Here is an 18,745-nt window from a genome sequence, read left to right on the forward strand (position 1 = left end):
AGCTCCAGTGTTGGTATATATTTGTATTTAGGATTTTAGAAAATCTGTGCATGTATCCTTAATCAGAGTTTAATTAAAGAGCAAACACTTTCTCAAAAAAAAAAATACTATAGTGGAATAATCCTTTAGGGTAAATGACCGCAGTGAAAGCAGTGCTATGCTGCAAGTAAAATATCCGCAAGATGCTATCAATAATTTTCGGCTTTAACAAATTAGAAGAAGTCTTGAAAAGAAAACATTGTGTTTGTTTCTATTCATTTATGATTTAACATGAAGGCATTCTTCACCATAGCATTTATCTGCATCACAGTAAACAAACCATTTAGCTTTAATGTACTAAAACAGCTGTCAATCAAATTTCCGAGTGATATCAGGATACAATTCTTTATTTATAATTTGGACTTTCTTATTGTCAAAAAAAATAAATAATCTTGGAACTTCTTCCATTGTTGTTCCATTGTTATCCACAAACAATTAAAAGCAAAAAAAAACACACTGTTGCACTCAATGACAGGCTTTCTTCATCATAATGAACATGGGCACTGGTGCCTTAAATACTCAACAGACTGCCAAATATGTGTCAATCCACGGCTGGAAATAGTTCCCAGCAGTTTTACTAATTATTCCTAATTAAGTAATATTTACTGAAAACGACAGTCCCCAACTGTTTTTGAAAATTACTGAGCCTTTTAAAAGTGAAAGCACACTTTATACCTGTGAGTTGTTTTAAAGAAACCATTGGACTCCAGGCAGGCTGCGGAAATAATGCTGTATACGGTCTAAAGCCCTGATCATACTCCACTATGGACAAGGACTTGCACAGAGACTTATATACAACATAGGATAATATAATGAATGAAACAAGTGTTCAGTTTCATTTGTAATGTGTGTGCAGCCGACACACTTGTAGTGCAGAAGGTCACCCTGTGTGGACACATGCACACGGTCATAAATAATGGGGAGCACGCAGACATCTGCACAGGGGTCACCAGGACCCTCCTGGACTCGGGCAAATGTCAACATTTATTTGAGACACCCTTGCAGCCACGTGGCAGCAGAACCTTTGGATTGGCCCCAACTTATTGTTGGTCGTTTTTTATGGCATGTGTTGACAATAAACATGAGAATTACCACAAACCAGTCAAGTTGCACTGTCCAGACTCATAGAATATGTGCACTCTGAAGGAATATGGTAAAGGTAATAAGGTTAGTTCTGGGTGAAATGGAAGTTTTCACTATAAACATGATTCCAGTGAATAATTTCCAGTGATAAACATGCTTCTCTTCAATGAGAGACTGTTTTTACAGCCAACTCATAGAAAGCTTCATCACATGGTGCAACAGCAATCCCACAAGATCAACCAATGAGCTAGTGTTGGTTTACTGCTGTATCTGTGAGTGTGTAAATTATGTAGAGAGTCAAATTCCTTGTATGTGCTCACGTGTTTGACTGATAAAGCATCAAATATTAAAATGTGGAAGCTTCACACACATGTTCGACCCGGCAGCACAGACGATCTCTACAATCAGCACAGTTTAAAGGTGCACATCCAAGATCGATGTCGCTTGTTCAGCATCTGACCAAATGTAAAATATAATCACAATCATGGAGTCATGGTGTAGGATAATGGCCAGGAAAGCATTTTTACAGAACACTATGATGTCACAATGAAGCTGACCTGTGACCTTTTATACATAAAATGTCATAATTTTATCCTGTTAAACATTGGTGTGATGTTTACTGTGCTATGAAGACTGTTGCTTATTGTACCGTGTACACTAGCGTATTGTGTACGGTATTGAATTCTGCTGAATAAGTGTTATCACAAATCATATATATGTGTATATATAATATATATATATATATATATATATATATATATATATATATGTATATATATATATATATATATATTTCAAGCTTATATCAACTTTCCGGTCTAATATTTCAGCATTTGTTAAACCAAAAAAAACTTCTCTTTTAATTTCTTGACAACTGATAATTATCACTGTGAAACTCTCATACCATTGCAACCCTTATTAAAGGGGCATAATGTAGTTATGGAGAAAAAAAAATCAAATTCGCACTATTAATGTGGTAATAATAACAGAAAATCCTTAAGTGAATAAACAAGCTGTTCTCAGAGGAAAATAAGATCCCAGAACACTGTTTGAGGCTAGAAAGGCGGAAGAGTTCGCCACATGTAAACAAAGTAAAGACAGTATGAAATCTTTAAGGTCAGTTCTTTAATCATGAATAATCAATCATCAGTTTGTTAATTTAGTTTGTTTGGGCATAAAATTTATAGAGATCTTTCTCTTCTGATCAGAATTTCTCCCCCAAAACTACAGAGTGCACCTTTAATGTATGACCGTAAACAAATTCTAATCAGTTCATCCTTGAGTCCAAGTGGATGTTTTATTGCCAAATTAAAAAAATAATAAAATAAAATAAAAAATCTGTTCAGATTTCACTGACATATGAACTAAAAAAGAACAGGACCGACAGACGGACACACAACCCTAAAACATAATGACTCAAGCCACGCTGTCGCCTCCACAGAAGCGTAATAAAAGGGTAATTGGAATTCATCTGAAATAAAAGGTCAAATAAGAAAATTAAAAAAGGGAAAAACTGTCTACTAGGAGCTTTGATACAAAAAACAGCAGCTTCAGGTTCCAGGGGCCCTGACTGGTCAAACTCTATTCAAACTGTAACGAGGCAGCTCTGGGTTATTTGCCACATTATCACTTCATCAGACAGAGTAACAGCCTGTATCTGCATCAGCATCTATAAACCCGGACGCAGCCGCTGAATACGCAGGTAAACACATTTTTCTCATCATCTTCGTCTCACTTCCTCGTTTCTGTCATGATACCTGAAAGTATTAAACTGAGCCATAAAAGTGACCGCAGTCAAACCCTCCAGCAGCAGGTATATGTGCTGCATCACAAATCTCTTCGTCTCGACTCCGTTTTTTCCCCCGTTTCCGTCATTAGACCTGAATGCTGAGAGTTATCCTATTTGCAGGCAGCCTCTGGCTCTGCTGCTCGGCCTGTGGGATGATGAATACTTTTCAATCTCCTCTCTCTGGCTCTGACTTCAGGGACCAGTACTGTGGGCCAGGATATCAGTCTTATTGCATATCCAGATAGATCCATCATTTACAAGCCTTCCACCAGCACATGCACTCTTTAATCACGTTCGCTTCACTTCACTGATGCAAATGATGGGAGGAACTAGGTTTTTTGTGTCGCCAAGAAGAAGAAGAAGAAGAAGAAGAAGAAGAAGAAGAAGAGGACGGGAACACCACTCATAGTACTTATGAGAAATCTAAAAAATGAAAGAGGCTGGAGGATCTTTGGTCCAAATCCTGTTACGTACAACTCGAACATGAGAAATGGCATGCAGATGAGGATAATCCAACTAGGTCAATATGTTTATGCTCGAGCCGACATTTGAGATCCATCCAGGAAAACACAGCTTTGTGTCCAGCTGCAGCGGCCGGGAGAGTTGGAGGGGGGGGGGGGGGGGCTTTGCTCACGCAGAAATGACTGTGCATGTGCATATTATGTACAGCTGTGCATTTATTGAAAGGATTTCTTAGAAGTGCTGTTGTCTCACTGAAGTGGCTGAAAGCTGTTGTTTTGTGCTGGTGTGCAGCATCTGTATATTTGACATTCTTTCATGTACGTGGAAAAAACGCAGTTACTCAGCGTTTTCTCCGCAGTTTAATTCTTGTCCTGGCTGAGAGGCGACTGAAACAGCATTGAGGTCATCATGGGACATTAACCTTCCCACCAAGTCATTTTGGGTTAGCAGCAGTTTAGTGGGGGAACTCTGGGACACATCTCTGCATTTGGACCGTCAGTAAAAGGCGAGGAACATAACTTCAAAATGTGCAAAGAAGGTTTTTGATTTTTTTTCTGTGAATGCGTTCAGAGAGGACACTCTGCCAGCACAGTCATTCCACTCCCAGTCATACATCAGTGTGAAGGAGGTACCTGTATCTCTTGTTGTCCACGGGCACAATGTCCATGGCGATGTAATACTGCTGGTGAGGGTCCAGTCCGGCGATCTTTACTCGCATGGCAGGAAACATCCTCCTGAAGGGGAGAAAAATCACAAATACTGATTAATCTGATCAACTGATGTTACTGTCCCTTTCATTCTGTTCTGTAATTAAGAACATCAATAAATAACATCTGAAAGTGACCATTGAATTAAAAAAACAAAAGCAAAGAATCGCTGCAGGTGAAACACTGAAGCCAGCAGCTGTAAGATGGCAGATTGACCCTCAACAGTGACAGTATTCAGAGGCAGTGGTGGAAGAAGTGTTCAGTTCCTCTGCATGCATAAAAGGACTGATACTACGCTGTGAAAAACAGCCACATTGCAACTAAAAGTCCTGCATTCAAAACCTTACTTAAATAAAGGTTTGTAAGTAGTATCAGTAACACACTCTGATGTTTGTAAATTAATATTACTGCTGCATTCATGTGTATGTGCTATTTTGCTGCTGTAAATGGTTCATGGTGAGCTCATCTACACACCGTTGGCGAGTTTAACCTACAGCGATGCTTCATATTCTATAAGATCATCACATGTTTGTAGCGTCACTGTCCAGCTTTGTGACGACGCATATTCAAGCTAATCCAAGAAGGTTTTGAAGTATATGTTTAGCCACAGAATTGGGAGAATTTTCTCAACAAGTAAAGGAACATTTATGCTTTTTTTGACTTTAAGAGACTATTACATAGTCGCATTCAGTTAGTCTAGAATAAATCAAATCAGATAAAATAAGAGATTTCATGTCAGTTTTCTGCTGTATTTAAGTAAGAAACTGAGGCCAAAATCCAATAAAACTAGTTTCTTATTAAGTGTTTCCCCTCTTGTCACAGTAAGAGTTTTCACGCAAAAATGCTGATAAATAACACGGTGAAGGAGAACACGGTGAAAAACAAGTACACAGAGAGAAAACAAAATATTTCTCTAACTTATTGATGTGAGAGGGGAAGAAGTATACAGTAGTGTACAGTCATGTACACGACCCGAATTATCTTTTACATTGAAAAATGTCCAACATGTATTCCAGTGTAGAAAAATCAAAACTATCAACATTCAAATTATTTACACTGATTGAAAAAATACTTTTTCATTTTACACCAGGTCACCCTATAACGCAATAAATCCCAAGAGGAATTCATAACTAGAAAAGAACATTGCAAGTGAGCTACAGGTCGTCACTCTGAGTGAGGTTCAATGCTGTTGTTCATCATAAATGTCTGCAAGTTGCACAGTAAAATGTGTTGTAAATGACAAACTACGCTGGACTAGGTACTGTACTTTAGTGCAATTTTGATATTATTGTACTTTAAATGAGTATTTCAATTTCATGTTACTCTATGTCACTCTATACACTTTTCACACAGTTATTAGTTACTTTTACAAGAAAATGTGATATTTATTTGAGATACTGCAGTACTAAACCACCATCTGCCCAGCAGTGAACACAGTGTCTAAAATTGGCTGTTCATTAGGGAACAACATTTAAATGTTTTTGTTAGTGATAAAAAAAGCACAACATAATATTCTAGAACACTTTGCATATGCATTCTGCATAATGAGCAATTTTACTTTTGATTGTTTTTCTAAAGTCGATGATCGAAAAACTTCTTCCACCACTGAAGACAAAACTGTATCTGTGTCTTCATCACTCAATACACACTTCATGAAAATCAAACTGGTGACATATTACAACCAGATATAAAAAAAAAAAAAAACATTTTTTAATATTTGTTTCATTTTTTTATCCTTAACACTCGCACTCTGAGTCAGTCTCTAACGGCTGACATGAGGAGGGGGCCACGTCGCTCATCTGAACAGCCTCTAGACGGATGTAAACACATTGATGTTTGTGCAGCGCTGAGTGAACCCATCATACAGACAGCACACACACACACACACACACACACACACACACATTTTTAGACTGTTCATTGAAAGGGTCCTACTATGGAAATTTTAAAATATACATATTAGAATTTTCAAACCATCAGGGAAATTAACTTTTGGTGCATTTTCAAACATTTCTTCATTTGGTTTGGAGGCAGTTTCACATTAACTGAAATCCAGCCAGACATTTAGCAGCTAATAAAGTGTCTCCTCGCCTCTCAGTGTGTTTACCACCTTTGAATCAGGGGAGATTCGGCCCTCTCTGACTAGAGTTTGGCATTTTCATAGATAAGGTATAAAGCTTCTGCAACAACATTATCCTGACACCGGGCTTTGATGAGTTCTCTGTCATTACTCTGACTTCTTGATTTATACAACATTTTTTGTGTTGATTTTCTCTTTTCATGGTGTGAACATTCCCCCCAGCCTCTCTACCCAGCTCATCTTCATCCGCATCATTTTTAGCAGAGGGAGATCCTTCGGTCCATGATGTCATGCTGTGACCTCTGACCTTTGGCCTTTGCACAGTTTAGTTTTCATCATGTGGTCGTAGAACTTATTCTACTTCAACATTTTAAAACAGTCAAACTGTAAATGGCATTTATAGATATATGAACAAATATATTTTTTGTCTTGAAATATTTTTAGCAGGCGGCTACTCCCATTTTGAAGCTGCTGACTGAAGCTTTAAACTGATGCAAACCCCATGAAAATTAAAGTCTAAAAAAAGAAATAGAAAAAACATCTATATTAACGGTCTATATGTGCAGAGGGAGACATTTCAACTTAATTCCTCATTTTGCACTTCAAACGCCGCATTTTTCCCTTTTCATTTAAAGCTCGTAAATCCGGGCCTGGCTAATGAGAAAAGAGGGCTGCGCTCTCGCTCCCCTTCTCCTCTGGATTTATGGGCTTATTATGAGCAGGCCGTGAAATACGCACGGCGACGGTCGTGTCCGCCTCCATTCTGCTTCAGCGCAAACTGATTGTTGCTCTATTTATGAGCTGATTACCAATTTAAAGTCAATTCATAAAAAAACAGCGAGTGTAGTCCGCAAGGAGCTGAGAGAGACATCCGAGCTCATGTCGTCAGAGAAGAGACGAGAAACTGAAACACGAGTTGCGCGTCGTTTGAAGCTGCGCACAGAAAAATACACACCAATATTTATTTTTGTTGAGTGAGCTGGACTAAAATACGAAGATCTACCACATATTTTACACATCGCAGAAAAATACAGTGTTAAACAGAAAAATATACTATTAAATGATTCTGTGTCCAGGTCAGTTATCATCTGAGCCATTTTTTCAAGACGAAATATTCCACACATGAAGCGCCTTATTATCCTGCACAGAGACTCAACATGTTATCAAGCGCCTCCACTGGATCGCCCTTGTTGTTAGCAACCAATTAAACACAGGAGAGATAATTCAGAAAAAAAAAAAAAATAAAAATGTGTCCTGGAAATATAGTAATCTTGAGGAAGTTCAAAACTTCCGAAACTTTTGTTCAAATGCATTTATTTATGTATTTATTTATCTATTTATTTACTTAAATTAAACGTTAGTTTTAAATGTGACGTTTAATCATTAAAGCGCTAAAGAATCAACATGATATTAAAGATATTGTCCCGGTGAATATTGAGCCTGATGTCTGCCTCGCTGACGGGTGTGAACAGAGGGGGGGCGTTGGTGGAAATGTGCGGCGCGGGGAGCGGAGCAGACTGCGGAGAGAAGGTCCTTCCTGCAGGATCCGCAGGTCAACTCCTGCGCCCGCTCTGAGGTTAGACTGTTGGCCCGAGAGAGCGAGAAAAATCCGGAACATGTTACAGAGAGATTAATTAGAAGCAGCTCTGCTTGTTCTCCGACATCAGGAGTAACCTGCCGCGTCATGAAGGCCTGAACACAACAGAGCGGCCTGCATGTGCAACACATTAACACCCTCCAAACAGAGCTCAGAGGTGTGTGTGTGTGTGTGTGTGTGTGGTTCAGTGCGTCTGCAGGTTTTAGGTCTGATTAAGAATGTGTGTCTGAGTTGTATCATAATATAACATCGTTAGAATTTTCTTTTATTTGTTTTATAATCTCTCATATTGCATCGAAAAATACCCGCTGCGCGCAAAAGTTCGCAAATCGCCTGTAACGCACAGTTAGCGCAAAGTCTGTGTGCGCCATGAGTCTGCCGTAGAGTTACACGTAGACGGTCTGACCTACTTCCAGCAGCTGTACGTGTGCGCGCCTGTGCGTCCGGCCTACCTGCCCGCCTTGGTGATGATCATCTCCGTGCCGATGTCATGGAAGCGCTTCCACAGGTCTGCGCACTGCAGCTCCACCTGGATCTCCTCCATGGAAGCCGGCGGAGACGGCTCGCAGGGGGCGGGGGCCAGTTCGTCAGGTGAGCCGAAGGAGCACGACGTCCTTTCGGCTAGACCCTCTCCGTCGGAGCCGGGACTCGCCTCCGAGTCTGAGGGGAAAATGAGGGAGATGATGAGAAGGCAGCTCTCAAACAGTGGAATTATACGCTTTACGCAGGAAACTTGGCACGGTGAAAAAGTACAGTGGTTCTCTCCGCTGACTCCAAATCACCTGCCGTCTGGTGCCGGGCCTGGCTCAGCTCGTCATGGAGTTCTGGGTTTGTGTCAAAAGCAGAATAAATGCTGCGTAAAGCCTTTGAAACGCGACGTAGAAAGTATTAAAGTTTAAATTGGGCCACACAATGGCGAATTCCGACGGGAAGCATTCAGCAAATTAAGTTTCCCTCTCGAGTGCTCCTTCTGGACCAAGTTTACAGACTGACCAGTCAGAGTCATCAACACGGTCACAACGTTAGAGCAGATAGAAACGTTCCCCTCCATCCTGAATCTAATCCAGACCTACATGAGAGCTTTCCATCAGGCTGAGCCGCTAACTCCCAGAAACCAAAAGGCATGACCTCAGTCTCCTCCACATTTTTCATTTTTTGCATTATTTTAATGCAAAAAATACCCAGGCCATGGCAGGGTGTACAAAATAACAGGAACATTTACAATCTTGACCTTTGTTATATTGTCCAGATTGCAGTCTCAGAATGTATCAGAAGGTTTTCCTTTTATTTTCTCCACACACATTTTCACCGTTACATTCAGTGTGTGATTTAATCTCAAAAGCTCTCAACTAAACTATTTATTTTAAAACAAGGCTGCACAAAGGGAGGCCTGTAGGCCAAAGTCGGCCTACCATAAGGTTCAATTTGGCCTAATGTTAAAAAATATTTAACAGTTTAATAACAACCCCTTTTTTGTAAAATATGTAGGACCCTTGATTACTGATTTGTGTATATGAGGATGGCATGCGGAGTGACACTTTGTAGGGGGAAGTCAGTCAACTAAAGGAATTTGTGGGATCATTTTAATTCTTAACAGCACAAACAATAAGTGTTTGCTTTCTGCCCGTGATGCACAATTAGATTTCAGCTTTAACTCCTTTTATGGAAACAGTTTGGGCACCCCTGCTTTAAACCGAAACAGGAAATTACACCAGATTCTAAATCCCTGCTGCCTTTTTTTTTTTTTTTTTGCCAATTAATAAAAACACTTTTAAACATCCAAATCCACTTCTACTGAATAATTTCATAACAATCAATTATTTTTCACTCAGACCTTTAAATATATTTTTTTTTTAGCACATCTGGTGTTATTTCTTTTACATTATTATTTTCAAAGAAAGGAAACTTTTTGGGTTAAATATCCAAATGCATCATAGTTTTTCCAGCTGGGATGTAAAAACTTTAGTGCTCAACACCTCAAAACTGCACATTACCCTGACAAAACTCTCATAAGATCACCACATGCTATCTCTTATTTCACTTTTCTCAGAAATAGTTTATAGCCGAATATCCTCCACCCCCTCCCACACCACCGCCACCACCCAAAAAATATAAAAAAGAATCTAATAATGTATTATTTATTGGGGGCCCTGACACGAGGAGGTTGACTTGGCAGACTAAGGGCACACAAATATGGTTATGCAAATGCAGAGCTGCTGAGCGACTGGACAGCGTCCCAGGCGAAACCGCCGCAGCGCACGCCGAGCCAACCCGGCTGGAAACAAGAGCGCGGAGAGGATAGATGGAGATAGGAAGAGCAGAGGGAGGAGGAGAGGAGAAAGGGTGGAGGGCTGTAATAATGACCACAGAGAGACAGAGACAGACTTTCCATCATCTACTTGGGAGATCCTTCCAGTGTCACTGCAGCCAGCGAGGACTGTCACACATGATTACTCTCCCCTTCCTCTCCTTTTGATTGTTCACACACATGCGGATACACACTCGGACCGTCTCTCAGGCAGTCAGCTGCCCCCTCGCTCTCTATTAAAAACTCTTATTACACATACAGCTAGTGTTAGAGGAAGAGGACGGGGCCAACAGCTTCAATGACAGCCAAAAAAAAACTAAAAGCCTGCACTGTTGTGTTGTAATCTTCAGATGGGACCAATAAAAATGAGATCATGTAAACAGAAAGTGGTTCATTACAGCATGCAAAAGAGGAAGATTAGGGATATCTGATTGTTCTTCAGACTTTGCAAATAAAACATTTATATATTGCATACAGACAGTAGCCTACATACAGGGTATATGCAGCGTTGTAAAAAGTAACCTTTACTTGACTTTTCTTGAGTAAAATTAATGATATCGTATACAAATGTTACTTTAGTTAAAGGGATATTCAGCCTTACAAATAGCACTCTGATTTGAAATCTACTTAAGAATCAAAAGGGTTTTTTTTTTCTTCTAATGAACATACCTCAGTATCAAAAGTACAAGTAAGGGTAAACTATAAATGTATTATCATGCATTCTGTACTGTATACTAGGGGTCTACACATTTTTGGCCTGAACAATTTCTGACATTCAGCATTTTTCTGATTTGTTTTGTTTGTTTTTCATCCAATTGCCACTAGAATAAATACAAATGTGCTGCTTGGGCTCTAATTCAGCATGCAATCTGCAAATAACCTTGTAAATAAAGCAATCAAATATATGTAGTGGAGTAAAAAGTACAATACTTGCCTCTCAAATGTAGTGCAATAGAACTATTAGGTAAAAAAAAAAAATGGCAAAAAATAATCAAAAGAGTTATGATAGAAAATCCCTAATCATTTGCTTCCCAAACATTATAGAACATTTGATGTTTTTGATGCTTTTGAGGAGATTTCAAAATCGCAAAATAGCGTAAAAATATTGTGATACTGTTGCCAACATTTTTCTCATTTGATGTTCAGTGACTGTAAAATAATTTATCATTTTACTGCACAAAATAAGTCTCTTGTAACAAAAAAAAGATTCATCTAAAATAATGTCTTCATTATAGGAAGTGTGGCTGTGACAATATCATGTAACATTATATAGTATATGATAATAATTAGTTGATTTTTCAGGGTGACAGGAACCAGATTTGACACTCCATAAAGAATGTCAAATTTCTGGCATCCAATCTGAAATCTGCTTAAATATTTGCAACCAACACAGCCTGAAAAGCCACATTGAGCAGCCGCATATCTCCGACAGGCATCTAAAACGGGATGTTGTGTGAAATGGAGGCGTTCAGAGGAAACAGACGCATTCCAGAGAGCCAACGCGGCCCGACTACATAAGATAATTTGGCAGGAACGCCTCCGAGACGCAGAGAGGGGAAATGTCGGCCAAGCGGGAGCCTGTTGACTCCACCCGGTCCGCCCTGTCATCAGGGTGAAGGACCTGTCCTCTGCCACTCACCAGCCACACACACAGATACTTGTACTTGTATGGTCGTGAGGACCCTAATTGATGTTGTGCATTTCTAGCCCCCATACCCAAACTTGAACCTGAACCCAAACCTCATTCTAGCCTTCCGCTGAAAACAAAGTCTTAACCTTCAAACAGGCCTTTGATGCTGTAAGGACCGGCCGAAATGTCCTCACTTTACAAAATGTCCTCACTTTACGAAATGTCCTCACTTTACGAAATGTCTTCACATGGTTGATACTTTTTTCTGGTCCCCACTATGTAGCAAGTGCAAGAATATGCATGAGCTTTTCAATATGTTGGTTGTGTGTGTGTGTGTGTGTGTGTGTGTGTGTGTGTGTGTGTGTTTGTGTGTGTGCGTGCGTGCGTGCATGCATTTGTATGTGCATGTGTGTATTAACCACAGTACAGATCATGTGTAGAGTCAAACATCAGAAATCAGTGAATTTCCAGAGGTCAAACAAAATGTGACTGCAGCTCCAACTGGACGCAACTTTCAGTCAGCTATCACGCAGCATCAACTTTATGTGAAGGTTTTCTTTCAGCGTCTTCGCTGAAGCTTCGGTTTAGTTTTATTCAAAGCTGAATGAATACAAACTTAATAATAAACAAAAATCTGCTCCCTCAGCAGAACGTTGCCCTGACATCTGCTGTGGTTAAACACACACACACACACACACAAACACACACATGTACGCACGCACACACACACACGCGCATGCACACACACACACACAGACAGAACGATTCGGGGGCCTGTATCTTGTGGTTTAGGGCTCCCAATCACTTCATGCCAGGCCTCATTAAAATGAGGCTAACATCCATAGCAGCCCACTAATTGGTCTGATTTGAATGAAGTCAGTGCTGTACATCAGGTCGTCCTCGGTGTCACAGTTCACATGCAGTCGCTCTCACATCAGCCCCAGACAGCTAGAGAAGGTCTGAAGGAAACTAAAGCATGAAAATATCACGAAGAGGGGAGGAACGCTTTGAATCAAATTATGAAGGGAATTTTAGACAAAATGACAACTGAAAATTAAATGTGTATCTCATGAAGTTGTGAGGATTTTTATGTGGGGAGTAAATAAACATTCCACATTTATAGATTTATATCACTTAATTTTTTCTTTGGATGCCTCTGTGGGAGACAGTGTTGATGATGCTGAAGCAGAGGTTTTAATCTTCGAGCTGCAGAGAGATGTGGAAAACTGGAATCATTCTAGGATTCATCTTTGTCATTACTCTGACATGCAGCTGCAACTGCTTTAACTGCGGTAGCAGGTAGAAATTCCTCACTTGATTTAAAATGGTTAATTTTCTTTTAAGATGTCTCAAACTGAGAGGATTCATCGCTCAGACCTATCGGATTTTCCATCTTTCCGAACATTTTGTACAGCCAGCTGTTTTTTACAAACCTTCAGAACTTTATCTAATGCAAAAAGTTTCCAAACACACCAAAAATCACAGGCTGAAACTTTAATGATTTCATATCATATGCAATGTTTCAATTTGCGGTGGTGGAGCAGCAATAAAAAAAAAGGTGTCCTGTTGTGGATCTCAATATTCAATGAAGTGTTACACACGGATACAGAATGTGTAGTATACTGTATGTGGTGGTTTTTAACCGGGTGGAAATATTTTGGTTAATTTAACTGAACCTCAAGAGGCAGTTTTCAGGAATATCAGACGTTAAGGAGGTTAACAAATGAGAGAGGGAAGTTGTACTCTAATAGTGATGATATATATCACATATTAAGTTAATGTGTTACTAATTATACAAAAATAGACACTGTTTTCTCTGATGGTCTCGTTTACTTTTGTAGACCAAATAGAGGCACCGGTATAAAATTGAGACTGTTTCATAACCAGTGGAAAGGGAGGTTTAATGAAGCTGCAGCAGGTCCCTGAAGTGGACAGTAGCAACGTGTCAATCCATGAAATCACCGAGTAACCCAATCTACACAATGAGAGCACCTGTTTCCACACTGATGGAGACTCGGGCACGAAGGAAGCAGTTAAAGCTTCAATCCAGCTCAGACACACATCTCTGTTATCAGCCTGCGCGCTTAAAGTAGACGGAGAAATGACTCTTCACATGCACCGTGGAGGGACCAGCGTTTAAATCATTTTAGTATTAGTAGTAATATTATACAGTTAGATTAATTGAGTTTTAATTAACAGATGCCCAGTGAGACGTCTGGCGTTTGGAGTGAATTATTTCTGTGCGTAATCTGTGCGTAAAGGTGAAATGTGTCGTCTTGTAAATCACATAGTTTGGGTCAGGCCTTTTATAAATAGCATAAGATATTAAGTTATACAAGGTGTAGTTCGACTTGTTAATTATTAGTTTAAAGGGTAAATATTATGGAGACTTGGTTGTATTAGTTTTGTGGGGTCTAACAAAACGACTTTTTCTGTGCTAACGGAGCTGCTCAGCTCCTCCAGGCAGGCCGTTAAACGCGAGCCTGGTTCAGAGCCCGAGCCTCTCTCAGTCCTGCCCTTGTCTTTGAGGCTAATAAACGTGTTATACGACCAACCAGCTTCCAGACTTGCCTGGAGTTGAGTAAAAATAAAATCACTCCGTTAAGGATTCCTCTAAACCACATAATCTGACCACAGAGACTCGCTGTTCTCGGTCACCGCCACCCGACCCGCCAAGGCGGAGGCTTTAGGACCCGAGCAGGACCCGCTGAACCTGCCAGGAACCCGCTTGCTAATGAGCGGGTCCAGGGGGGGCCGAGGAACCGGGAACTGGGTAATTCATTCAGCCACAAATCCTAAATCTCCCCGGACAAAACCGGCAGATGATGAACAGAGGATCCAAAGAGCATTAGAGACTGACTGCAGGGCTGCTTAATGATGTCTGCTCTAACTTCTGTTGATTATCTTTGACCTTTTAAAACACACAAACAGGCTGTCTACCGTTGACATCAACGTTTAGTTTCACCTCCCTCACACTGCAGACTGATCTCTGATTTAATATCAGCGACAACAACAATCTTCCCAGAAGTGCTCCTAGGGGAAAACAAAAAAAATTACCCTCTTTAAATCTTGCTCCTGTTGAAGTGGAAGTTAACTACCCTCTTTTTTTCTCACGCTTTAAAGTTCTGCTTTCTAGTGACCTTCCGTTTCAGAGCGGAGGAGCCGTGCGTAAAGGCGCTGCGCCCCGGAGGTCAGACTGCAGCAGGCAGCAAGGCTCAGCTGCGGCCTGAGGCTGTCTGGGCAGCGCGCAGAGGTACGCTTCATTTCTATCTGCCTCTGCATTCCTACAAAGGTTCAAGGAGCTTTGCTGTACATATGAGATAATATCGTTTGCGTATTTCGGCCCAATTTGATATTTAATTATTAAAAACGGGAGTGATTTGGATCCAAAATGCCGATAAAGATTATTTAAACCAATTTAAAGTTCTGCAAGAAAATGACAGAAGTTTAACATTGTCTCGTATGAACCCATTCATTTGAATTTTCAAACATAAATGAAACTGAAGGAATGACTTAAGCCGCGCAGCTTCTGTATCTGTAGGTTTGGGTTTCGGTTCTTCAGCTCTGATAAAGTCGCTCCTGAGCGGCGCAGCGGGTTTATCAGCTCTGTGCGATCAGTTCATGTCTCGACACTGATGACTAAAATGAGAGCGCAGGCAGCCAGAGTAGTTTTACACCTGCAGCTAATTCACAAAACAGCGCAGTGCTGTAGTTCAAGTGCTGAAAATTCAATTAACGTGAAGTTCACGTCAATCAGCCGTGAGCTGTAAAAAAAAAAAAAAAAATAGGCGACCAACAATGTTGTTCTAAGTGAATTTCTTAATAACAATTGTAGTTGTTCCTAAAAATGTTTGTTTTCCAATTCGCTTACACGTGCCTTTAATAAAGAAATCAAATACAGAAACGGTTTAATTAATTAATTAATTCCCTTTTTTTAATCGTGATTTTTAACATCTGGTTATTTGTTTTACTAAACTTTAATATACATGTATTTTCATTTTCTGGATGTTCGTCTTGTAAATATGATTTGATATTTTTTGTTGTTTGTGTTTGTTTGGAAACATGTCCCGCGATTCCAATATTGGAGTTCATTTTTTATTCATATTTTAGACAAAGGGTTGCCTTTTTATTTTATTTTATTTTTTTATTATTGTTTTTTTATTTTTTATTTTAACAATATTTTATTTCTTACAAATGTTTGAACAGATGACACATTTCCCTCGACTGAAGTCTTAAATTGTTTACCTGAGCGCTCTCACACCTGGGCTGTATTGGATGTTCGGCTTGTGGCGCGGCAACGACGCGTGACTCTGGTACTTGCGCAGGGACTGAGCAGCGTTCAAAATGTTTACATTGGTTTCAAACGCATCAGGTCATTTACTCGATGCCAGTGGAGCTCGGTACGACAGACCGAGGCCTCGCTGCAGCCTCAGTCACAGTGCGCGCACACAGCGTCCCGGCAGCGACACGACCTCACGCTTTGACTCATTGTTTTCTTTCTGTCACTAATAAATCCAGCAGGAGTCAAAACCTGCACAGGCCAACCCGCAGTGACACACAGACCCGTCTGATAATTCACCTCATGTTCAGTCTAAAATCTCGAATGACTTGGTTTGATCATTTGATTTGTTGCTGATGTAATTGAGCTCCTTTAAGTAATTTTCTTGATGCATATGTTGTGTGATGTCGCTGACAGTACACCGGTGTGACTGGCTCTCTACAGGCCTGAACCATCGGGTTTATAAGCCGCAGCTACAGCAGTGAAACCTTCTTTTAGTGCGGCAGCGCTGCAGCAGAGCGGACTCTCTCAGTGGGTTTAAAGAACTCCACATTGACATGAGAGCGTGCAGCTCACAGCTACATGCCCTGTCGAGGGTTGGGTCATTGAAAATGGAGCCATGTTCTGACTCGTCGGTGAGCATGGCCCTGCAGTGATATAACGGAGATCCGGACATTTGAGCGGTGTAATGCATGTCTGCGCACTGACCCGGGTCCATATCCAGACAGTGCGCCGGGTCCTCTCCGTCCGTGCCGAGGCTCTCCATGGACAACTCCAGCTCCTTCTCCTCCCAGCCCCGGAGCTTCCTCTTCTTGTTGGAGCCGATCAGGGCTTCCACGGAAAAAGCGTGGGCTCTCGAGCTCAGAGCTGCGGCAGATCGCCTCCTCTCACTCATTTCTCTCAAATCCACCCGACGGGGGGGACGCGGCGAAAAACCCACTCCGTCCGTCCAACGCAGTGGAGCAAAACAGTAAAAAATGCACACGTCAGTGTTTACAGCGGGACGCAAACTCACCAAGTGTCCAAAGTAATCCCAACTGTGACTAGTAACGCTGCGTCAAATTTTGGACGGCAGACTGTGCCATCCCGGCTGCGCGTGATATCAAGTCCGGGAGGAGTGATAGTTTTGATGCGGTCTGTCTCTCAGTCCTTCCACTCCGCGGCTTTCTTTTTCTCTTTCTGTCCCCCGAACTTCTCTCTGATTGATACTCACTTCTGGAGGAGTTTTTTTTTTTTTTTTCAGGCGCAGGGGGCGGCCCTCCTGCGCCCTGTCAAAAACGCGCGTCCAATGAGAAGTGGGGAAAGTCAGCGACACAAAGTGTTCCGTCCAATAGCAGCGGAGGGAGACGCGCGTCCTGGAAGAAGAACCGTAATCCGGACTGCAGCAGCCTGATGAACTGGCTCCATAATGTAGCCTATAGGAAAATACAGCAGCCTCTTATCTTCGTCTCATTAAACATGTGTCTGATCCACAAACAGATTTCTCTGAGGGGTGGATAATAAACTGATGAACAGCGTCAGTCTCAGTGGAGTGATGTACTGATTGGCTCAACAGCCACACCCCGCAGCCTCACCTCTCCCCCCTGAAGGTGGATCATCCAGGTTCAGGACTGTCAGCCGAGGCCCCGGCCTCATGGCGAGCACCCCAAAGTCATTTTAATATCCGTCTTTTCACCAAGTGGGTCTGAGTCAATGACTCCATCATTACCAGGGATTGCAGGAAAAGTCACATTACAGCTTTATTGTGTGAGCCGACAGCTGAGGAGGCCGAGCGGAGCGGCAGCGGGACAGGTGGGCTGAGCGCAGGGCTGGAGAGGAACGAGAAGATTAGCGAGTGGAGAGGAGCAGCTCTGCTCGGCTTACCGAGAGAAACACACTTCATGAACAGCCAGAGCGCGAGTTCACAGCGCGATCATCAGGAGCGGATGGAAAGACAACGAGCTGTCGTCTGTGCTGTGCTGGCTGTAATTTAATTAACTGTTAACTAATTTATTACATAAATGTTTTCAAACACGTTGGAGGTATGATGACGTTGAAATAACACAACACGCAGACGGCTATTCAATTAATTACTAATCGGTTCAGATGTTTTACATATGAGAATTGAATGAGTAACTTTTTGCTTTTATTTATTGTGTCTGGAAAATAAAAAAAACAATATTTTCATTTTGGTCTGATGTAAATATTTTTTTTCGCAGAGGCAGAGTAGATAAATGTATAGGCGGGGGGGATGTCGAAAACCACAATACATAATCAAAAAAAAAAAAAAAAAAATTAAGTGTAATAATAATAATAATAATAATATCAATAATAATAATAATAATATCAATAATAATAATAATAATAATAATAATAATAATAATAATAATAATAATAATAATGAGTCTGGTCACCACCTCTCTCTTTGCTCTGAGCTGCATGTGGTCAGCCTGCGGGCCTGCCGCAGCTGCAGCGCACACACCGGACAACATTTCGGCTGATCACGCAGCGAAAAAAACCCAAAACAACATTTCACACATTTTCCCGTCTGCGGTAAAACGAAACGATCAGAGAGAAGAGCCGAGGGCATCTGATCCGTCAGAGAGGCGGCTGTTCGCAGCGAGCAGGCCTGAGGTCAACCTGCGGCTCCTGGACATGAAGCTCTGCACAGGTCACCGCCGCGCGTCTGCTGAAGGTTAAAGTGCGCTCCTGGATTAAAACTCCCCAACAAGACAGAGACAGCCGACAAGAGTGTAATCAAATAAAAGAATAATGAAAAAATAGGTTTTGCA

At 41.2% G+C, this 18,745-nt stretch overlaps 1 protein-coding gene across 2 annotated transcripts in view; it reads right to left on the bottom strand.

The window, feature by feature from the left end:
- tbx15 (T-box transcription factor 15) overlaps positions 1 to 17,337 on the bottom strand; it is a 46,972-nt gene extending 29,635 nt beyond the window's left edge. Inside the window, exons 1-3 of one of the 2 annotated variants that reach the window (XM_030427325.1) lie at positions 16,683 to 17,337; positions 8,210 to 8,417; positions 4,006 to 4,107 (exon numbers count right to left, since the gene is read on the bottom strand). In XM_030427325.1, coding sequence (XP_030283185.1) covers positions 4,006 to 4,107; positions 8,210 to 8,417; positions 16,683 to 16,869 — 497 coding nt within the window. In that variant the 5' untranslated portion in view covers positions 16,870 to 17,337. The remainder of the gene's footprint in view (positions 1 to 4,005; positions 4,108 to 8,209; positions 8,418 to 16,682) is intronic. The other variant, XM_030427327.1, reaches the window with a different exon arrangement.
- Between the last annotated feature and the right edge of the window lie 1,408 nt (positions 17,338 to 18,745).

This window comes from Sparus aurata, chromosome 9 (assembly GCF_900880675.1).
Source record: "Sparus aurata chromosome 9, fSpaAur1.1, whole genome shotgun sequence".
NCBI lineage: Eukaryota > Metazoa > Chordata > Actinopteri > Spariformes > Sparidae > Sparus > Sparus aurata.